This window comes from Somniosus microcephalus, unplaced genomic scaffold (genome assembly GCF_052327205.1).
Source record: "Somniosus microcephalus isolate GS21.2 unplaced genomic scaffold, FLI_Smic_1.0 unresolved_chr3, whole genome shotgun sequence".
In the NCBI taxonomy this organism is placed as follows: domain Eukaryota; kingdom Metazoa; phylum Chordata; class Chondrichthyes; order Squaliformes; family Somniosidae; genus Somniosus; species Somniosus microcephalus.
The window spans coordinates 65,911,520-65,933,909 of record NW_028225181.1 but is presented as its reverse complement, the minus strand read 5'-3'; the positions used below and the strand labels follow the sequence as shown (position 1 = coordinate 65,933,909).

The window sequence follows — 22,390 nt, the reverse complement described above, 5'->3', positions numbered from 1 at the left end:
CGGTGGCTCTCAGCTTTTATGCAAGCGGCTCATTTCAAGCCGCTGCTGGGGACATCGCGAACATCTCCCAGTTCACCATACATCGCTGCATCTGGCAGGTCACCGATGCACTGTTCACAAGGAGACACCAGTTCATCTCCTTCCCCATGACCCAACAGAGGCAGCAGCAGCGTGCAGTGGGATTTGGCAGGATCGCGGGCTTCCCCATGGTGCAGGGCGCCAATGACTGCACGCATGTGGCTATGCGGGCACATATAGACAATCCCGAGGTTTACCACAACCGCAAGGGCTACCATTCCCTCAATGTGCAGCTGGTGTGTGACCACAGGCAGCGCATCCTAGCTGTAAATGCCCGCTTCCCAGGAAGCAGCCACGATGCTTTTATCCTGCGCCAGACTACTGTGGCTGACATGTTCCAGGCACAGCCTCCACCAAGGGGATGGCTTATCGGGGACAAGGGCTACACTTTGTGCACATGGCTCATGACCCCGCTCCGCGCGCCCAGGACCCCAGCGGAGGACTCATACAACGAAAGCCATCAAGCAACAAGGAACGTCATAGAGCAAACCATAGGCGTCCTCAAGCAATGCTTCTGCTGCCTGGATCGCTCCAGTGGCCCTCTACAGTATTCGCCGGATAGAGTGTCCCAGTTCGTCATCGTGTGCTGCATGCTGCACAACCTGGCTATCCGCCGGACGCAGGCACTGCCACCTGACATTGCGCCACCACTTGAGGAGGGCGAGCAGGAGGACCATCAGGAGGAGGAGGGGGAGGAGGAGGCGGAGCAGGCCAGGAGGGGGCCAGAAGGCCCAAGGGCCATACGCCGGGGGCTTATTGCTCGACACTTCGAGGCCCGCTGTGAGGGAATGGCCTGTGGGAATGAGCGCACCTGAAGGCAGCCGCTCCGGAAACCGTCAGCCGGTTAACGCAGCAAACACTTGAAACATGACACCTGGACAAGCTGAATAAATAAAAACCTTTATTTAACAAACTGAGGCCCCTTCCCACATGAAACTCAAAAACACAGAAGACACCCAAAAAACAGTAACAAGCAGATGTCACTCCCCCAACCTGGGGAGGACTAACAAAAGTTGGCCATCCACATGGCCTTCAACATTGGCCGTAACAAAAAAAGGGCCCCCCTCGCCAACAGAAAGACCCCCATAAAAACACAAAATGCCTTCAATTTCGGCCATCCACAAAAATCAGCCCCCAAAACACAATCCCCCCCATATATACAATGCCGCAGAGACCACACTCTAGCGGCTGTGCCGAGAGGGTGAGTCCTTAGAGAGCCTTCCCCGGCCCCTGCCCGGCCTGCTGCTCCGCCTCAACGTGGGCCCTGTGGCGGCCTCAAGGCTGGGGGAAGGCTCATGAGGGCCCCCATGCATCGTGACAGATGCCCTTGGGGGTCGGACAACACGACGCACTTTCCGGGAGGGGCCGGCTGCTGACTGGTTCGGCTGTGGCTGGCCAGCATCAGTGGCAGCAGCAGCTCCTCGCACCCTGGCTGGGGGAGTGGCAGTGTCGGATGCTCCAAGGGGGGCAAGCTGGCTGCTGCCAGGCGCGCGAGGCTCAGCAGACACAGTGGCAGTCGTCTGGCCTGGCAGTTCAGCTGGCGCAGCTATGTGCTGGAGGCCAGCCCGCTGTGTTGCAGCAGGGCGGCGGGTGCGGGTGCGACGCCTCTGCGTCAAAGCGAGTGTGGCAGAAGTCAGTGACTGCACTGCCCGGGTATGTGCCTCCAGCTGCTGTGACAGTGTGTCGAAGGAACCACCTCTCTGGCGACTCTCCTCCTGCAGTGCCGCGAGTAGTTCGACCCCCCTGGCGTGCGCTGCGGCCAGTTGCTCCACCCCCCTGGCCTGTGATTGGCCGAATGCTGCCACACTCTGAGCCAGGGACTCGATGGCGTGCGGCATCTTCTGCACAACCCCCATGAACTCATGGTGGCGCCGGTCAGACGCTACCGAGATCTCTTGCAGGAGGCGCACCTCCTGGCCAAGGCCACTCTCCGGACTGGAGAGAGGACTCTGCATCTGGGGAGAAGCCGGCCGAGCTGGCCGACCCCTGCCGCCTGCCTGGACCCCACTGCAAGCAGGATCTGCCCTCCCCTGCAACACCTCCCCCTGGCTCTCCTGCATGCCAGACGTCCCCCCTTCATTGCCATCCCCTGGCACGGCTGAGGGCTCGCCCGATGGCCCAGCTTCCTCCTCGTCCTGGGCGTCCTCCTCCTCCAAGGGCCTGGCACCCGGCGCCTCAGGGCCCACCTCCTCCTCAGCAGCTAAAAGCAGGAAGGCACAAGAGTAGCTTTAAAGTGAGGACAGGGCATCAGCGAGGGACGCCTGAGCGGTGGCATTATGCGCATTTGTCCGTCAGTGGGAAAGGATTTAGATCGGAAACACTAGGGCAACGAGAAAGCTGCAAGTGGTCATCTCCTTACCAGTGGCTTCCAGCACAGGGTCCGCATCCCAGATGGCTACAGGGCCAGTCACCAGGGGACGCAGGAGTCCAGTGACGCTCTCCTCCAGAGCACTTAGAGCCTGGTAGTGGGGCCGTCCACCAGCGGTCTCCAGCCGGCTGCGCGCATTTCTTGCCAGCTTGGCCTGCAAGAGAAAGGACGGACTCTAAGTACAGTGTGGTGCCCTGTTGCTGTGTGTACTACCTCCCATGGTGGAATAGCCTGGCCAGTGTGGTCAGTGCAGAAAGTGCTGCTGATGATCATGCCAGTGGCATTGCTGCGTGAGAAGGGCTGCCCATTATGCCTTTGAGGTCCCTTTGCCCATAGTGTGAGGCTCACATGCAAGGATGAGGAGGACAGTGGAAAGGGTACTCACCTTCACCAGCCGACAGAGGTCATTGAGCTTTTTGCGGCACTGGTCCGCAGTCCTGGGCACATCTGAGTTTGAGGAGACCCTGCGTGCGATGCTCCTCCAGGCTTTCCTGAACTCTCTCCTGGGAGCCTTTCTGCCATTGTCCGGGCACAAGATGGGTCTTCTCTCCTGGACAGCATCAATCAGCACCCCCAGTGCATGGTCTGAGAAGCGCTGGGCTCTTTCTCGGGCCATCTCCATCTGTTCTGGCGCTATTTTGTCCCACCAGCACTGTTGAGGCCTAGCAGCAGGGCTCCAGTGTGCAGGGCGTGGCAGCAGTTAAAGTTGACCCTTCCCCCTTTAAGAGCAGGCCGGCGTCAGGGTGTCTGCTGTCAAGCAACACATGACCGCACCTGCGCTGCGCCCGGCATCGGCGTTATCAGGCCGCAGCGCCGGTTTAGCGCCGGAACCGAGCATTGCAACGCCAGTTTCAGCGCTCGCCAAAACTCTTGGCCAAATCCACTGAATTTCGGCACGGTTGCCTGCAGTTTCCGGCGGGCGCTAAATTTACCGAACGCCCGACTTTAGCGCCCCAAAACTGTGCAAACTGAATTTCTAGGCCTTTAATTTTACCTTGTGGGTGTGAAAGCCCGTATTACACGAATATCTCGCTGTTCTTTCTGTGCAGTCTGTCAGACTGGCAAATGTTTCTTTTCTGGAGGGGATCTTTTTTGAGTGTGAATTTTAGTGCCTTTCTATAAAGCATGCGTGCATATTACTGTGGCTGAGGCTCCTCGCTCTTTTTAATGTGGTACTGATTAGTTTAACTTAATGATCTGAATAAAATTGCAGTTATTGAAGATAATTAACCTATTCCATTATGAACAGCAGAATTGTACTATGGTTTGAAAGCCTTTATTTCCGGACATGTGTCAATCACATCAACCATTGCTTTAAATAAATTCTGACCATTCTGAATGCTTTGAGGTGATGGTTTATTCATCTGAGTGAAATATGAGGGAACAATCACATTTCATTTTGATTAGGTCCAGTCGAAGTGGTTTGCATCCAAACAGTTTCTTAACAGCGAAGTTTTTTGGGGTAGACTGCTGTGTTAAATCTTGTAGACCGAATTGCTCTCTGGATTATTTTGAGGAATAGAAGGTTCAACAAGAAGTTAGATGTTCATGGTCAAATTTCTCCAGGGCTCATGAATGAGATGAAATGGTAAACAATGGGATTTCTCTGAAATAATTTTCCTTGGTGATTATGGGTGAAGTTCAGGAACTCAAATATGTATTTGCAAAATATGTGTGAGTACATCTCTGAGTAACAGGATACTTGAAAATAAATCAATTTGTTATCGATCTAGATTCTATTGAGAGTCACGAAAGTGTAACTGAGAATCATTAATTGAAAGGTTTCTCTTGGAGATTCATGTGATTTTGCCAATGTATTTGATAGTCTGGTCACTAAGCTAGGCATTAGGACAGGCAAGCGGTGAAGAGAAAAGATCCGATTTTTGATCAGATAACTTTTGAGCCCATATATTGCATTTATTTGCTGTCAAGTGTGGTATGATATTGGGATAATGTTGCGTGTGCAAACGTGGAAGTAGTATGCAGAACTGCATGGTGAAGATGCACAGAAGAACGGGTCGCAGACATGCTCAGTTTTCTGACAGCATAAAATGCTAAATGAGGCTGAGGGAGGTGAGACAACTTTTAAAGGCACTGACACATGCTCCATAGTGAAACTGACTTTTTAATGAGACAATGTAGAGCTAAAGGTATTCCACTAAATAATAACATAAAACATAAGAAATAGATGCAGAAGTAGGCAATTAGGCCCCTGGAGCCTTGTCCGCCATTCAATAAGAACATGGCTGATCTTCTGCCTCAACTCCACTTTCCTGTACTATCCCCATATCCCTTGATTCCCTTTATATGCAAAAATCTATCGGTCTCTATCATGAATATACACAACAACTGAGACTACACAGCCGTTTGGGTAGACAATTCCTAGGATTCACCACCCTCTGAGTGAATAAATTTCTCCTCATCTCGGTCGAAAATGAACGATCCCTTATACTGAGGTTGTGACCACTGGGTCTAGACGCCCCCACCAGGGGGAAACACCCTAACTGCATCTGAACTGCGAGCCCTGCAAGAATTGTGTCTGTTAAAATTAGATCACCTCTCATTCTTCTGAAGTGCTCTACTAGGCTCAAGCTGTGCTGTATCGATTTTTAAGTTGTTTCTTTTTGTTTCAATAAATACTGCTCTGCTTTGCACCCAAACCACGAGTCACGTTTTTCTGTCTACATTGCTACCGAATAAGTCCAGCGGTCAGAACCAGGAATAGGGGAGCGCTTCGAAACCGCACGGGGGTCCCTGGAGCAGCTCAGAGGCTTTTGACTGGCCAGAGACAGTAATCCCAACCCCGCTAGCGTGTGCTAATTCTTTACAGTATGTCCCAGTTGGGTATGGTGCCAGGTTAGTGGCTGAATGGACGGGGTAGAGGGATCTTTAATTTGAATATTACCCATGCTGGGAGATTTACATGGCACAAGGTAGAGGGCGATTCACTTTGTATACAACGCTTGCTGCGTCTGCCCTGGGAGTGTTTGACAGGAAAGTGACGTGCGTGCTTTACTCTGTATCTAACTTGTGCTGCACCTTCCCCGGCAGATTTTGCTGGGATAGTTTAAAGGGAACATTACTCTGTATCTAACCCATGCTATAATATCTCTGGAAAACTGGGATGGGTCAATGTAGAGAGATCTTTTACCTGTATCTAACACGTGCTGCACCTGCCCTTGGAGTGCGAAATAGGACACTGTAAGAGGAAATTTATTTGTAATCTAACTTGTGCTCTACCTGCACTGGGAGCGTCTGATGGGACAGTGTTATATGAGCTTTACTCTGTATCAAACCTGCGCTGTCTCTGCCCTGGGAGTGTTTGATCGGTCAGTGTAGAGGGATCTTTACGCTGTACATAACCCGCGCTGTACCTGCCCTGGGAGAGCTTGCTGGGGCTGTTTAGATGGAGCTCTAATCTGTAACTAACCCGTGCTTTACCTGCCCTGGGAGTATTTGATGCGATAGTGTAGACAGAGATTTGCACTGTATCTAACCAGTGCTGCACCTGCCCTGGGAGAGTTTGATGGGGTTAGTTTAGAGTTAGCTTTACTCTGTGTCTAACCAGTGCTGCTCCTGCCCTGGGAGTGTTTGATGGGACAGTGTAGAGGGAGCTTTACTCTGTGTCTAACCCGTGCTGTACCTGCTCTGGGAGTGTTTGATGGGGTTAGTGTAGAGTTAGCTTTACTCTGTGTCTAACCAGTGCTGCACCTGCCCTGGGAGTGTTTGATGTAACACCGTGTCTATTTGATGTTAACACAGGTTTGGGAGATTTATTCCAGAGTCTGACTCACTGTACGCAAGAACACAGAATACAAAAGTATTACAGCTCGCATCTTTATGTATAAACGCTGGTGCCGTTTTTAAAATCTACCTCTCCACTCATCCGCGACCATCACTCCCGAAACGTCAACTCAAATTTCTGTCCACGGATGTTGCCTGACCTGCTGAGTTTTTCCAGCATTTTCTGTTGTTACTCCAATTCGTGCCTTGCTACGTCCTATACTTCTCACTTTCCGTCTCTCTCCATGATTATCTCTCTTTCCTATTTATTCTCTGTCGCTGTTCCCTGCTCCCTTTTTCCCACTCTCAGTCTTTCTCTCCATGTCTCTCTCTCACTCTCTTCCATTCCTTCTGTCTCTGTTACCCTTCTCCCAATCCCTCACTCTTTGTCTCACTCGCATTTCTTTGTCCGTCTCTTCCCTTCTGTCTGTCTCTATTTCCCACTCATTATTGCTCGCAGAATGCCTCTCTCTCGCTCTCTCCTCTGTTTCTACCTCTCACTCTCCGTATTTTCACCTCCCTATCTCTCACATTGTCTGTCTGCCCCACTCACTCTATTTCTCACTTTGTTTGTCTCTCTCTTTCGTCCCCTCTCCTTGTCTCTCAATCCCTATGTCTCCCTCTCTCGTCCGCAGTTTATTTCTTTCACGCTCCGTTTCTCTCAATATCTCACAATTTCGCCCCAGCTGCTACTGCAAAGCACACGTGTAGCTCAGCAGCAATCCCTGTGTATACAATAAACCGCAGATACAAGATACAATGAGTGAGAAAGAGAGACCAGGCGAGTGAGGGAGAGCGAGAGAGAGAGATAGAGAGAAATGGCCAGATATAGAGAGATAGAGACTGAGCAGTGAGGCAGGCCAGGCGAGTGAGGGAGTGAGGGAGAGATGCGATGCAGACCAGTAGACAGAGTGAGTAAGTTATAGAGCGAGGAAGAGAGAGATCGAGAGAGAGATGGCGTGATATAGAGATAGATAGAGATAGATAGAGAGAGATTGAGCAGTGAGGCAGGCAGGCGAGTGAGTGAGTGAGGGAGAGACTTGGGGCAGACCAGTAGACAGAGTGAGTAAGTTATAGATAGAGAAAGGCGAATATAGAGAGAGAGAGATGTGAGGCGTTCCAGGTGAAAGAGTGAGAGAGAATTTTCTACAGAAGGCTGATGACATTGTGTTAGTATGAACAATGTGTCTCTATACTTGTGTTATATTTATTGTTGTTTTGTTGGAGAATGTCATTGCTCAAAGGATATCACTGCTAGTATTTTCATGTATGCACGGTGTTCCGTGGTTGAGTTAATACTTGCACAAGGACTGGGTTAAAATTTACAGGGCTTTTCTATCCCTCTCAGTGTAAACATGATCACAGACTCAGGGGGAGTATTTTGTTGATTAATGCCAGTGCTTGGCAGCATAACAGTATGGTCAGAGTGTGTCAGTGCGTGTGTTAATATACACCTGAAAGCACTGTCAGTGTGTTAATATTTCTGAGGTCAGTGCGGGTGTTTTGCATTCAAAGGTTGTCTCTGGTGCTGGGTTATGATGTACACAGCGTATCAGCGTGTGTGAAAATACTAACCTAAATCACTGGCCCCAAGGGTGAGTCTGGCTCGGACAGAACATGAGGCGGGATTAAGTTCTGATGCAGGATCTTCTCAACCTTTAATGAATTTTACAATTAAAGCAAAGGGATATTTCCCCACATTTATCAACTGCTGTCTAAACCTAGTCTGTGTCACGGCATAAATGCAAGTGTTTGTGCAGCAACTCAGGAGCTGGAGCATTTGTCCCAAATCTGGAAGATATATAGGTAGAGATACAAAATAATCAACCAATCGCCACACCCGGTTATATATAGAATACACCATAATCACTGACCATAACAGGATGAAATTGCACGAAATAGTGAACAGTAAAATGATGGATTTCCTTCGGCTCTCCATCTCTGGGTCTCTGGGACTCCCCCCACTGCTGGGACCCCGGAGCCTCCTGCGGGCTCTGCTGGACATTAAAATGTGTCTGACGGTGATAGCATTGAGCAACAGAATCAGAACAAATGGGACCCCCGGGGTGAGAATATGATGAAGGAACTCGATTGCTCCCCAGACCTGTGAGAGCTGAACATCGATTGTTACATAACAGAACCAGGGGAGGTTCACTCCCCGATATTCATCTGTCAACATAAAATACCAGAAAACGTTCTTTAAACAGCTCAGCACAGTCACTGTCCCCAGAACCTCAGCAGCCATTTTCTTGGTGCAATATTCAGTTTTCAGCTTCTGGCAGCAAATTGCCACACAACGATCAAAGGTGAAAGTGACAGTGAACCAGACAGAACAGTCTGTGACTGCATAAAGCAGGACGGCGTGGATATTACAGACAGGGATAGAATACACAGGAACAAACGGTTTCTTATAGGACATCGGAATGTGCCTCAATATCAGATCAAAGATAATGACGAGCAGATCCGCTGCTGCCATGGCCACCAGGTAGCGAGTGACACATGTGGAGAGACCGCACTTTCCCCGAGACAGGATCACAATGGTCACTATGTTTACTGTGCAGAGGGAAACAAAGAGGAAAGTTTTTCATCAGGCTGGCAGCTGAAGCTTGAGCTTGATGGAGTTCTGGGTGAAATCTGCAATTTATTACTGACATTCATTGATATGATATAATTGTATAAGCTTTAAGCTGTGATACTTTATTGTAAGAATAATTAATCAATAAATGAAATGAAAATAAATACATGAAAGTGACAGATGTTCGCTCACTGAGAGATGAAATGATAGATCTACCTTTAGCCCAGCATATAAAAAGCACCAGCTGAGTTACAAGGGGTACAAAGGACCAGAGCATCTCAGCAATAGATTGGGATAAGCAGATTAGCACATTTCAGAAAGTTAGTGTATTTATTGAGTGTGTCCGCGATAGTGTTCTGCAGCAATAGGTTCTATAACGAACAAGGGGCATGCCTGGCTATGTTTTGTAATGAGTAATGAGCCAAATTTACTTAACAGCCTTACGGTGTGGAACATTTTTCTAATAGTGATCATAACATGATCAAGTTTAATGAAGAAAAATGCAAAACCGTTACTACGATTCTATGTTTAGGTAAGGCCACCTTCAACGGAATGAGGCAGAAACTGTCCACAGTAAACTGGGTAAAACTGTTAATGGGTAAAACAACAGAAAATCAGTGGAGATGTTCAAAAAATAATTTCAGCTGATTCAGAACCTGAGGAGCAAGAGGTATATTTGTGAAACAGCCCTGGATGACTAAAGCGGTAAGGGACAGCATGGTCATAAAAGGCAACGCTGCTAAAAATGCAAAATGTAGCACAGATCCTGGCGAATGGGAAAGATACAAAGAACAGAAAAGGGTCACAAAACAGATATTAAGAGCTACAAAAGGGAGTATGAAAAGAAACCTGTAAGGGATATCAAAATCAACACAAAATAATTTTTACAGTTATATTATGAAAATATGGTAGTCAGGTGTAATATTGGCCCCTTAAAAACTAAAAGCGGTGATATTGTCAATGATAATAAGGAAATGGCAGACAGGTTGATAACAGACTTTGTTTCAATATTTACAGTAAAGGAAGAAGCATGCCAGAAATCCCAAGGAAAGTAATAATGTATCAGAGACAGGGACTCCATAAAATGAATGACAATAAATAAAAAGTAATAAATAAAATAAGGAATTTATAGTGTGACACATTCCCAGGAACAAATGGGGCCTCAACTATTCACAGATTTATTTAACGACTTAGAAAATGGCATAGAAAGTAATATATCCAAATTTGCGGATGACACAAATTAGGCAGCATTGCAGGCAGTGTAGATGAAAGCAGGAAATTACAAAGGGATATCGAAAAGAGTGGCGGTCCAAAGAGACGGGGTTGCATGTATATAGATCATTAAAATGTCATTGGCAGGTACAGAAAATAATCAAAAATTCTCATGGAATGCTGGCCTGTATATCTAAAGCACGAGAACACAAAGGATAGACTTTATGCTGCAGCTATAGAAAGGCCATGGTTAGACCACACCTGGACTAATGTGAGCATTTCTGGACACCACACCTCAGGAAAGATAGATTGGGCTTGGGGGAAGTGCAGCGTAGTGAATGACACCTGAAATCCAAGGGTTACTTTATGGGGAGAAATTACACAGATTAGGATTGAATTCCTTAGAATGTAGAAGGTCAATGGGTGATCTGATCGAACTTCTGAAGATATTAAGATGAACAGATTGTTGCATAGGCAGAGACTATTTCCCCTGGTTGGGGATTCTAGGACTAGGGAGCACCATCTAAATTAGAGCCAGACATTTCAGGAGTGAAATTAGGAAACACTTCTACGCAAAAAGTGTGGTAGAAAATTGGAACTTTCTGCCACAAACCGAAGTTGATGCTGGATCAACTGTTAATTTTAAAACTGAGATTGATAGATTTTTGTTAACCAAGATTATTAGGGCTATGGGGCAAAGTCGTGTATATGGAGTTAGGCCGCAGATCAGCCATGGTATCATTCAATGGCGAATCAGGTTTGAGGGGCTAAATGGGTTACTGCTCTTCCTATGTTCCTATGTTATTTTACTCTCACAAAACATCGTGTCCCGGGATCAGTCACAATATTGAGCAGTGCAGTTCGCTTCTGTGCCCTGTGTTCGGGATTTGGAAATCCCGCTTGGATTCCTGATCTTGGTTTGAATATCCTTTATATATAACACAGTACATGAATGCCACAGCAACATACAGAAACTGCAACATTGGCATGCAATAATTACATGCAATTGTAATTAAATGTACGGATGTAATACGATAATGTTAAGATAAATGCTAGTGAACTGCAGTTATGAAGGCAACTAGGCTGTCAGATGTGCTTTGAAGATTGTGTTTACCGCATTTTTCCTGAAATACACAAATTGTAACTCATTGAAAGGAAGATTTTCCATGTATCATTGAAAAGAATGGACTCTGAATTATAATAAATAGTTTTAATTGAGAGTAAATGCCTCAGTAAATGTATTTATCAAAATTGAATTCAGGCGGTTTATCCAGCAGGCAAAGTGATGCCGAATGCCTTTGTAAAGTTATTGAACATAAGTGGAAGAGAATTATGCTTGTACTTTTCTCATGATGGTGTCCAACTTTGTGCAGAGAATATTAGAGGAGAAAATATCAAAGGATTGTCTTAACCTCAGCTGGGATTGATTATCCTGAAGTACAGCAGGAGGCAATAGAGAACCACTCTGGGTCACACTTAGAGATCCACTGAACTGTCACAGAAGGGTATATGACTCAATTGTAAATTCAAAACAAAGGTTGCAGATAACTGTATTGAAATCTGGCTAAGAAACATTTTATGAGAATATAAATTATCATGTAATCCTATTCCAAACAGCTGAAGCAGTGCCAGAAATGTGGAACTGGAGATGGTTGGAAAGGAGACAGTGACTGGAACTGAATGATTAGTGGATACTTCACACATTTAAAGATATGTATATAAGACCTGCCAGGATTTGTTCCTGTGACTCTCTTTAAGTAATCAGACCGAGCATTAATCGAAAACAAAAGCAAAATACTGCAGATACTGGCAATCTGAAATGAAAGAAGCAAATGTTGCAAATACTCAGCAGGTGAGGCAGCATCTGTGGAGAGAGAGAAACAGCGTTAATGATTCAAGTCGAAGTCCTTTTCCATAAGGTGCAAATTCTCCTAAGCCAAGAATTTATTTTCTGATCTCTTATAAATGTTCAGTGTGGATAGCAGAGGAAATTCGTTAAATAAAGTGTCTCGGTCTAAAATCTTTGCTTGGAATTAACATAGAATATTGCAAACTTGGTACCACTGTATCACGTTCACAATCATTGTGCGGAATGCACGGGGAATGACAAGGAATATGGGAAGAAGGAGAGAAATACAGTTAAGCATTATTTACAGAATTAAAAGCTGGATACAGCGATTTACCAGGGACACCAACACCAGCGAGGGCTGCCGGGGTTGTGGAGGAAATTACAAGAACATTATATCTGTTAAACATAATTTGCAGCATTAATTATTAGATATAGAGTCTTAACAGCAGTACCAACTGTAGCGAGGCTGTTCGAGTATTTTGTACAACAACTCGAATTAATTAATAATGATAAAAAGAAAGAAAGACTTGCATTTATACGATTTAGATGATGCAACAAATGCAATCACAGAAAATAATTAATAAATAAAATCCCAGTGTAAATAGCAAGAATAATATTACAGAGTAACACAGTTTATGGAATTCATAACTGGGCATTGATACTTACTCGGAACACCAACAACAGCAAGGATGGGATAGTAAACCTTTCGTATATCATAAAATAAGTTTTCTATCCGCAAATCTTCACGCCAATTATCAGGAAGGGGCGGGGGAGGTGGTATCACCATGTCTTCCCTTCTGTGAGTCACTGGTGGTCTTTGTGCTGGAGGCAGCACACTGACTGTGTGAGGTGACATAGTGAAGCGAGCTCCATCTTTATAGCAGAGAAAACTCCCTGAGTGACCTCATTAGGCCTCACGGTAACTGACATTAATTACAGTCATTGAACAAACAGAATCATTGACCCAATGTCACCAGAACACTTTATTGCAACACAATACAGCTCACCATGTTGTGCACTGTTATAAATTAAAAGTGAGTGAATGCGGAATATTTCACACGACCCTAAAATATCGAGAGAGAACAAAGAGAATGGAGTTTCCCTTCTTGTATTGAACACAACCTGAGAACAAAAGATGAGAAAGTGACAGAAAACAGGATGAAAAAAGAAGAAAGAAGGCTGGATTACCCCAATCTTATTATGTGATTTATTCAAACCCATAATATCAGGGGAAAAATAGTCACCATCAATAAATATTCCTAAATGGCGGGATGTTAGAGATGAACACAGTAGCGGAGAGATTGAAATGGCACATGACACTGTACCGGCCTCAGTCCCAGGACGAGATTGCAGTGTTCCTGCTTCAGTCCAGGAAATTTATTCCCTGGACCGCCAGGATTACACTGTTGCTGCCTCAGTAAAGGAATGTCATTCCCAGTTTGGCTAGATTACACAGCTCCCACCTCAGTTCAGTAATTTCATTCCGAATACTGGATAGAATACATTGATTCCACCTCAGTCAAATGATGTTATTCCCCGGGCCGCCTAGATTACACTGCTTCCACTTCAGTCCAGGATTTTTAATCCCTTGTACTGCCTAGATTACACGGTCCCTGCCTCAGTCCGGGAAATTTATTGCCAGGGAGGCTGACTTTATACTCCTCCTATCTGAGTTCAGTAATTTTATTCTCTGGACCAGCTAGATTTCACTGCTGCCGCCTCAATCCAGGAGTTTAATTTTCTGGGCCGCCTAGATTACAAATACCTCGTCAATCAAGGAATTCAATTCCGAGGGCTGACTGTATTACACTGCTCCCGTCTCAGACCAGGCATTTAATTTTCAAGGCCGCCCAGATTAAACAGTTCCCATCTGAATCCAGTAATGTGATGCCATGGTCCGCCTAGATTTCACTGCTCCCGCCTGAGTCAAGGTATTTCAACCATAGGGCTGACTGTATTACACTGCTCCTGCCTCAATCCAGAAATTTCATTCTCTGGACCGTAGATTTCGCTGATCCCACTGCAATCTGGGAATTTCAATGCCAGGGTCATGAAGATTTATTTTATTCATTACTGGGATTTGGGGATCGCTGGAAAGGCCAGCGTGTATTGCCCATGATGATTGTCCCGGGGAACGTGGTGGTGAGTCGCCCTATTGAACCGCTTCAGTCAGTGTCGTGAAAGTACTCCCACAGTGATTTTAGGAAGGGAGTTCCAGGGTTTTGACCCGTCGACAATGAAGGAACGGCGATATCTTTCCAATTCAGGATGAACTTGGAGGTGATGGTGTCCCATGAGCCTGCTGCCCTAGTGCTTCTAGGTGGTAGAGGTCGTGTGTTCCAGAGGTGCTGTTGAAGAAACCTCGGCAATCAGCTGCAACTCACCTTGTAGATGATACACACTGCAGCCACGGTATGCCGGTGATGGAGCGAGTGAATATTTAAGGTTGTGGATGGGATGCCAATCAAGTGGTTTACTTTGTCCTGGATGGTGTCGAGCTCATTGAGTGCTGTTGGCGCTGCACTCATCCAGGCAAGTGCAGCGTATTCTTTCACACTCCTTACTTGTGCCTTGTCGATGGCCAAAGGCTCTGGGGAGTCAAGAGGTGAGTCACTCGCCGCAGAATACCCAGCATCGGACCTGTTCTTGCAGCCAGAGCGTTTATGAAGCTGGTCCAGTTGCGTTTCTGATCAATGGTGATATCCGGGAATTTGATGGTGGGGGATTCGTCGAAGATAATGCTGTTGACTGTTTAGGGGCGGTGGCTAGACTCTGCTTTTGGTGAAAATCATTGCCTGGCACTTTTGTGGTTCAAATGTAACTTGTCACTTATCAGCCCAAGCCTGAATCTCGTCCAGATTGCACTGCTCCCCCCTCAGTCCAGTAAGTCCATTAGAAGGCCTGTCCAGATTACACTGCTCACGCCTCAATCCATTAAATCAATGCCCAGGGCCCACTACATTAATCTGCTGCTGTCTCAGTCCAGGAGTTTCGTTCCCAGTGCCGCCTCGATTTCACTGCTCCAGCCTCAGTCCAGTAATGACATTCCCAGGGCCTCCTGCATTATTCTGCTCCTCCATCAGTCCATGGGTTTTATTCCCAAAGCCGCCCTGATTTCACTGCTCCCGCCTCAGTTCAGGCAAATCAATCTCAGGGCCCCCTAGAGAACGTTGCTCTCGCCTCAGTACAGGAATTTTATTCCCAGGCTACCAAGATTCGCTGCTCCTGCCTCAGTCCGAGTAGTTGAACCATAGGGCTCACTATATTACACAGCTCCTGCCTCAATCCCGGAATGTCATCCCCTGGACAGGGTAGATTTCGCTGATCCCACCGTAATCCTGGAATTTCAATGCCAGGGTCACTAAGATTTATTTTATTCATTCCTGGGATTTGGGCATCGCTGGCAAAGCCAGCACTTATTGCCCATAGCTGACTGTCCTTGAGACGGTGGTGGTGAGCCGCCTTATTGAACCGCTGCCGTCAGCCTTGGCAACTTGCTGCAATGCATCTTGTAGATGGTACACACTGCAGCCACGGTATGCCGGTGATGGAGGGAGTGGATATTTAAGATGGTGGATGAGGTGCCAATCAAGCGGGCTACTTTTTCCAAGATGGTGTCGAGGTTATTGAGTGCTGTTGACGCTGCACTTAAAATGAGCCCCAGATGGTGAGATGCTCTCTTTAAAAGGGGTCCCTGATAGAAAGACTTTCCCTTCAAAAAGGTTCCCTGATGGTGATTCTCTCTTTAAAAGCAATCCCTGATGGAGAGACTCTCTCATGAAAAGGTGGCACTGATGGCGAGAATCACTCTTTATAATGTATCCCCGTTGTAGAAACTCCCTCTCTGAAAGCGATCCCTGATGCTGAGATTCTCTCTTTTAAAGGTTTCCCTAATAGGACGATTCTCTTTAAAAGGGGTCGTTGATAGAAAGACTCCCGCTTTAAAAGGGGTCACAGATGATGAGTCTCACTCGTTAAAAGTGTCCCTGATGGCAAGATTCTCCCTTTAAAATGGGTCTCTAATGCAAAGACACTCTCCTTAAAAGGGGTCCCTGATGCTGACACTCTCTCTCTTTAAAAGGCGTCCCTAATAGGAAGATTCTCTTTAAAAGGTGTGACTGATAATGACTCCCTCTTTAAAAAGTGTCCTTGATAGGAAGACTCGCCCTTTAAAATGGGTCCACGAGGGTGAGACTCCTTATTTAAAAGGGCTACCTGATGTTGATTCTCTTAAAGAGGGGTTCCGTGATGGTGAGACACCCTCTTTAAAAATGATCCCTAATGCTGACACTCCCGCATTAAAAGCGGTCCCTGATAGAGAGACTCCCTCTTTAAAAGGGGTCCCTGATGGTAAGACTATAACTTTAAAATGATTCCCTGATGAAGAGACTCTCTTTAAAAGGGTTCGCTGATGCTGAAGCACATTGTTTAAAAGGTGTCCCAGACACTGAGACCCCTCTTTAAAAGGGGTCCTTGATGGCGAGACTCGCTGTTGAAAAGGGTTCCCTGACGGTGAGACTCTCTATTTAAAAGGTTTCCCTAATGGTGAGACTCCCTCTTTAATAGGGTCCCTGATGGGGAGACTCCCTCTTTAAAATTGGTCCCTGGTGGTGACACTCTCTTTTCAAAAGGGGCCCCTGTTGGTCAGTCTCCCTCTAAAAAGATTTATCCTGATATCGAGGCTCCCACTTTAAAAGGGGTCCCAGATGGTGTGACTCTCTCTTTAAAAGGGGTCCTTGATGGAGAGATGATCTCTTTAAAAGCGGTCCCTAGTGCTAAGTCTCCCTCTTTAAAAGGGGTCCCAGATGGTGTGACTCTCTCTTTAAAAGGGGTCCTTGATGGAGAGATGATCTCTTTAAAAGGGGTCCTTGATGGAGAGATGATCTCTTTAAAAGCGGTCCCTAGTGCTAAGTCTCCCTCTTTAAAAGGGGTCCCTGACGGGGAGATTCCCTCTTTAAAGTAGTCGCTGATGCTGAGACTCCCTCTTTATAACGTGTTCCTGTTGGAGAGGCGCCCACTTTGAAAGAGGTCCCTGATGTTGAGACTCCATCTTTAAAATGGATCCCTGATGGTGACACTCCCTATTTAAAGGGGTCCCTGATTATGAGACTCACTTTTTAAAAGGGGTCCCTGTTGGTGAGACTCTCTCTTAAAAGAGGGTCCCTGATGTTGAGTTTTCCTCTATATAAGTGGTCACTGATGGGGAGAATCCCTCTTTAAAACTGGTCCCTGATGGTGACACTCCCTCTTTAAAAGGATGGAGAGTGAAGTAGTTGATTCAGTGACATGGGTACGGATTTTAAATCAAGGAAACAATGATTCTATGATGCGCGAGTTGGCTAGGATGGATTGGGGAATGTTACTTAAAGGCTTGACGGTGAATAGGCAATGGCAAACATTTAAAGATCACATGACGAACTACAGAATTTTTTCATCCCTGTTTGGCATAAATTAAAACAAAAGGTGACTCAACATTGGCTAATGAGGGAAATTAGGAATAGCATAAGATCGAAGTAGAGGACATATTAATTGGCCAGAAAAAGCTGCAAACCTGAGGATTGGGAGCAGTTTAGTATTCAGCAAAGCATGACACAGGGATTAATTAAGTGGTGGAAAATAGGGTGTGAGAGTAAGCTTGTAGGGAACTTGAAAACTGAGTGTAAAAGCTTCTATTGATACGTGAAGAGAAAAAGATTGGTAAATTAATGCGTAGGTCCCTTGCAGTCAGAATTAGGGGAATTTATAATGGGGAACAAAGACATGGCAGACCAATTAAATAGGCACTTTTGTTCTGTCATCAAAAGGATGACAGAAATAAACTCCCAGAGACGTCAGGGAACATAGGTTCTAATGAGAGGCAGGAACTAAATGAAATCAGTATTTGTGGGGAAATGGTGTTAGGCAAGTTGACGGGATTGAAGGCCAAAAAATCCCCAGGGCCTAATAATCTACATCCTTGGGTACTTAAGGAAGTGGCCCTAGAAATAGTAGATGCATCACTGGTCATCTTCCAAAATTCTATAGACTCTGGCACAGTTCTGATGGACTGGAAGGTAGCTAATGTAACCCCACTTTTTAAAAAAGTGTGGTAAAGAAAAAACGGGGAATTATAGACCGGTAAGCCTGACATCGGTAGTAGGGAAAATGTTAAAGTCCATTATGGAAGATGTAGTAGCAGAGCACTTGGAAAACAGTGACATGATTGGGCAAAGTCAACATGGATTTGCAAAAGGTAAAGCATGCTTGACTAATCTACTGGAATTTTTTGAGGATGTAACTTGTATAATAGATAAGGGAGAACGAGTGGATGTGGTGTATTTGGACTTTCAGAAGGCTTTCAATAAGTTACCGCAAAAGCAGGGGTCACAGTGTAAGGATAAGGGATAAGCCATTTATGACTGAGATGAGGATGAATTTCTTCACCCAGAGAGTGGAGAACCTATGCAATTCTCCACAACAGAAGACATTTGAGGCCAATTCATTAAATATATTCAATAAGGAATTAGATGTATTTCTTAAGGCTAAGGGGATCAACGGATATGTGGAGAAAGCAGGGACAGCGTACTGGATTTGGATGATCAGCCATGATCGCATTGAATGGTGGAGCAGGCTTTAGGGGTCGAATGGCCTACTCCTGCTCCTATCATCTATGTTTCTATGTTAAAATGTGTCCCTGATGGTGAGCCTCTCGCTACAAAAAGGCATCCCTGGTGGAGAGACTCTCTCATTAACAGGGGTCCTTATGGTGAGGCGCCCTCTTTAAATGTGGTCCCTGACGCTGACATTCTCTCTTTTAAAGGTTTCCCTAATAGGAAGATTCTCTTTAAAAGGTGTCGTTGATAGAAAGACGCCCTCTTTAAAAGGGGTCCCAGATGCTGAGATTCTCTTTTAAAAGTTTCCCTAATAGGGAGATTCTCTTTAAAAGTGGTCGTGGATAGAAATACTCTCTCTTTATAAGAGTTCCCCAATGATGAGTCTCCCTCGTTAACAGGGGTCCCTGATGGTGAGACTCTCCCTTTAAAAGGGGTCCCTAATGGCGAGACTCCCTCTTTAAAAGGGGTCCCTGAAGGTGAGACTCTCTTTAAAAGGAGTCCTTGATGGGGAGACTCCCTTGTAAAAGGAGTCTCCGATGGTGAGAATCCCTGTTTAAAAAGATGTCCCTAATGGGATGATTCTCTTTAAAAGTGGTCGTGAATTGAAATACTCCCTCTTTAAAAGGTGTCCCTAATGGGGAGATTACCTTTAAAAGGTGTCCGTGATAGAAAGACTCCCTCTTTAAAAGGGGGCCTTGAATGAAAGAGTCTCTCTTTAAACAGGGTCCCTGATGATAAGAGTCCATCTTGAAAAGGGGTCCCTGATGTTAAGACTCTCTCTTTAAAAGGGGACCCTGAAGGAGAATCTGTCTCTGTAAAACGTGTCCCTAATGGTGAGACTCTATTTTTAAAAGGTGCCCTGATAGAATGACTCGCTGTTTAAAAGGTGTCCACGATAGAAAGACTCTCTGTTTAAAACGGGCCCCCGAGGATGAGACTCCATCTTTAAAAGCGGTCCCTGATGGAGAGACTCTCTCTTTAAAAGGCTCTGTTTGATTGGTTAGGTCCCGTGTACCCGCCCTGTGTTACTGCTGTCAGAATAATGGGCTCCACTCAGAAATATAACTTACTGCATTGATCACAGTTTCACTTCCGTGTCGTGTTTCTTTTTAGGATCCGTGTCCAAGAACAAACAGTTTGTGGATGTAATGAGGCTAGGTGAAGATTTGGGAATCGCAGGAAATGGGAAGAGGAAACCACTGCAGGGAATCCGTAAGTGCCTAATACCACATTCAGAAAGGGATTGAGATGATTCGGATGTCCCAGAGTGTCAGCACTGAGACAGTTCAGGGTTCAAGATTTCTCATTTGAACATGTTTCTTCAGGCAATATGGTAAAAGACTGTTTGATGAGACCGTGTAGGGGCAGATTTACTCTCTATCTAACCCGTGCTTCCGCTATCACGTTTTTTCTCTCTTTCGCTATCTGTCTCATTTTATCTCTCGGCTTCATCTCTCTCTGCCTCACTCTCATCTTTCTGCCTCTATTTATTTCTCTCTTAATGATCCTATCTCTCCCTGCCTCGTTTTCTCTCTGCCATTCACCTTTGCTCTGTGACTCTCTCCTCTCTACCGCTCTCATTTCTCTCTGACTCGCTGTCTCTTCACTCTGCTTTTCTCTTCTTTCGATCCCTGTTTCCACTTCAATCTCAGTCACCCTCCCTACGCTTTTATTGCCCTTCTCTTCCCTCTGCCTCATTGTCTTTCTTTCACCATCGTCACCACTATCTAATGTTTCCCTCCGCTCTATCTCTGCATCATTCTCTGTCTCCCACTCCCTCTTTTTGCTGTTAAGTGTCTCTCTGTGTCACTTATTTTGCTGTCTCTGTTCCCTCCCATTCTGCCCATCTCTCTCTCTTTCTGATTCTCCCTCTGTCTCTCTCTGTCTCTCTCTCCGTTTCGCTTTCTCTTTCTGTTTCTCTCTCCCTCTCTTTCTCTTTTCTCTGTGTCAAGATGCAATGTGTAACAGGACTGTCCGATCACAAACACTTTCACACTGTGTCCGGTCTGTTCCCTGAACACATTGCATGAGCGGATCACTGCTTCTGCAACCTCTGTTTTAATATGAGCTGTCCAGGATGTGCCAGGCTGCACCAGTGGTTTGGAGACCTACAAGATTTTGCTGCTAATCGAGAGCGAAGCTAGCTTTTGGTTCTAAACTCATTTGAACGCTCAGTTAAATATCTGCCTCCACTTGTCTAAATTGCTGCTATCTGTTCCTCTCCGTAAATCTACTGGGTCTTGTTTTTATTTGTTTTTGACAAAATGTTTATTTAAGTGAATCTGATTGGTCATTTTATAAATTGATCTAAACTGTTTGAATAATTGTCAAGCAATTCCTGCTGAGTGTATTTCCATTTAGGACACGGGTGCCTCTGGGGAGCATGGTTCGCAGTTACGTTAAAATAATGATAAAAAGACTAAGAGCTACTTCGAAATTAAATTATCAAGGAATATATAAAGTAAAGTATGAAGAACAAAAGGTAAAACAGGATTGGGACAGGGACGCTGAAGGATGCACAATATAAACTCACAGTTAATGACAGCGAACGGGCAGCAATATTGGAGAATTACATTTCCTCATTTTTCAACAGGTAGACTAACAATTTGGACATGACATTGGAATAAGAGATCAAACAGGATATCAAGTCACTTAAAATAGAAAGGGGGAAATAATTGATAAACTAACAAAAGTTAGAGAGGATAAAGCCGCGATACTAAAAGAAGAATGGGAAGAGAGAACCAAAGCACCATTATTTAGACTCGGGAAGCATTTGTGTAAATCCCAAATTTGGATGACACCAAATTCAGTCGTATAGTTAATACTAAGGAGCGCTGTAAAACTGGCAGGTTGGTGGAGTAACTGGCAAATCAATTTCAATATTATAGCTAAGTGAAGTGGAAGATTTTGGTGGAGGAATAAGGAGGCCAAATATTCCTTGGATAGTAAGTGTCTAAATGAGTTGAAGAGCAAAGGATTCCAGGGCGACAGATGCACACATCATTAAAAGCAGGTTAGCAAGGCCATGAAAATGACAAAAGAGCACTGGGATTCTTTTATAGAGTAAAAGAATTGCAAAGCAGAGAATTTAGTTAAACGTCTATAGAACATTGGTTAGACCACACTTGGAGTATAGTTCTGGTCTCCATATTAAGAAACGGATATAGAGGCACTGGAGAAGGTGCAAAATAGATTGAGAAGAATTACACCAGAACAGAGAGTTTCTAATTATCCAGAATGACTGAACATGCTGGAACACTTTTCTCTAAAAAAGGAAAGACTGAGGGATGATCTAATGGAGATCTGTATAATTATGAAGGGGTTTAATAGGGTAGATGTCGAGAAGATGTCACCATGTGCGGTGAGCCCAAAACTAGGGGTCATAAATATAAGATCGTCACGAATAAATCCAATAAGGAATTCAGGAGCAACCTTTTTACCCACAGATTGATCAGAATGTAGAGCTCGCTCGCACATCCAAAAGTGAGGGTGATTAGCAGAGTCCCGTTAAGGGGAAGCTAGATATGAATAGAAAAATACGATGATAGTTTAATGTATGTACCTTTAAGGGGAGAACTACTTTTTACAGCTCCTGTATACTGTAGTACCGGCAGTGACCACACCTGTATATAAACCCTGAGCAGTGACCTGTACAATTAGTTCTAGAGTAATCCTCATTCAGTAAACACCTGTTGTTCTTTCCCTGCAGACTTTTGTCTGATTATTGAAGGACACAATTGAAGATACACGGATCTAACATTGGCAACGATGCAGATTCGAACCTACCTGCAACTCTGCATCACCTCCCAGAGATTCGCTCCTGGAGAACAGTGGAAGGAGGTCGAGTCCAGAAGCACGGTCATCGACCACGGCAACTGCCCAGTCATCCAGCGGAGATCTGAGCATCGCAGGGGAGGCTGTTGAGAGCCAGG

General features: G+C 45.4%; 1 protein-coding gene across 1 annotated transcript; it reads right to left on the bottom strand.

The window, feature by feature from the left end:
* Positions 1 to 957: 957 nt before the first annotated feature.
* Positions 958 to 12,726, bottom strand: LOC147091815 (uncharacterized). The gene is made up of 3 exons (XM_085976865.1): positions 12,532 to 12,726; positions 2,438 to 2,600; positions 958 to 2,278 (listed from the first exon to the last, which is right to left on the bottom strand). The coding sequence occupies exons 1-3, from the start codon at positions 12,580 to 12,582 to the stop codon at positions 1,260 to 1,262; spliced, it is 1,233 nt and encodes a 410-aa protein (XP_085832991.1). The 5' UTR covers positions 12,583 to 12,726; the 3' UTR covers positions 958 to 1,259.
* Positions 12,727 to 22,390: the final 9,664 nt, after the last annotated feature.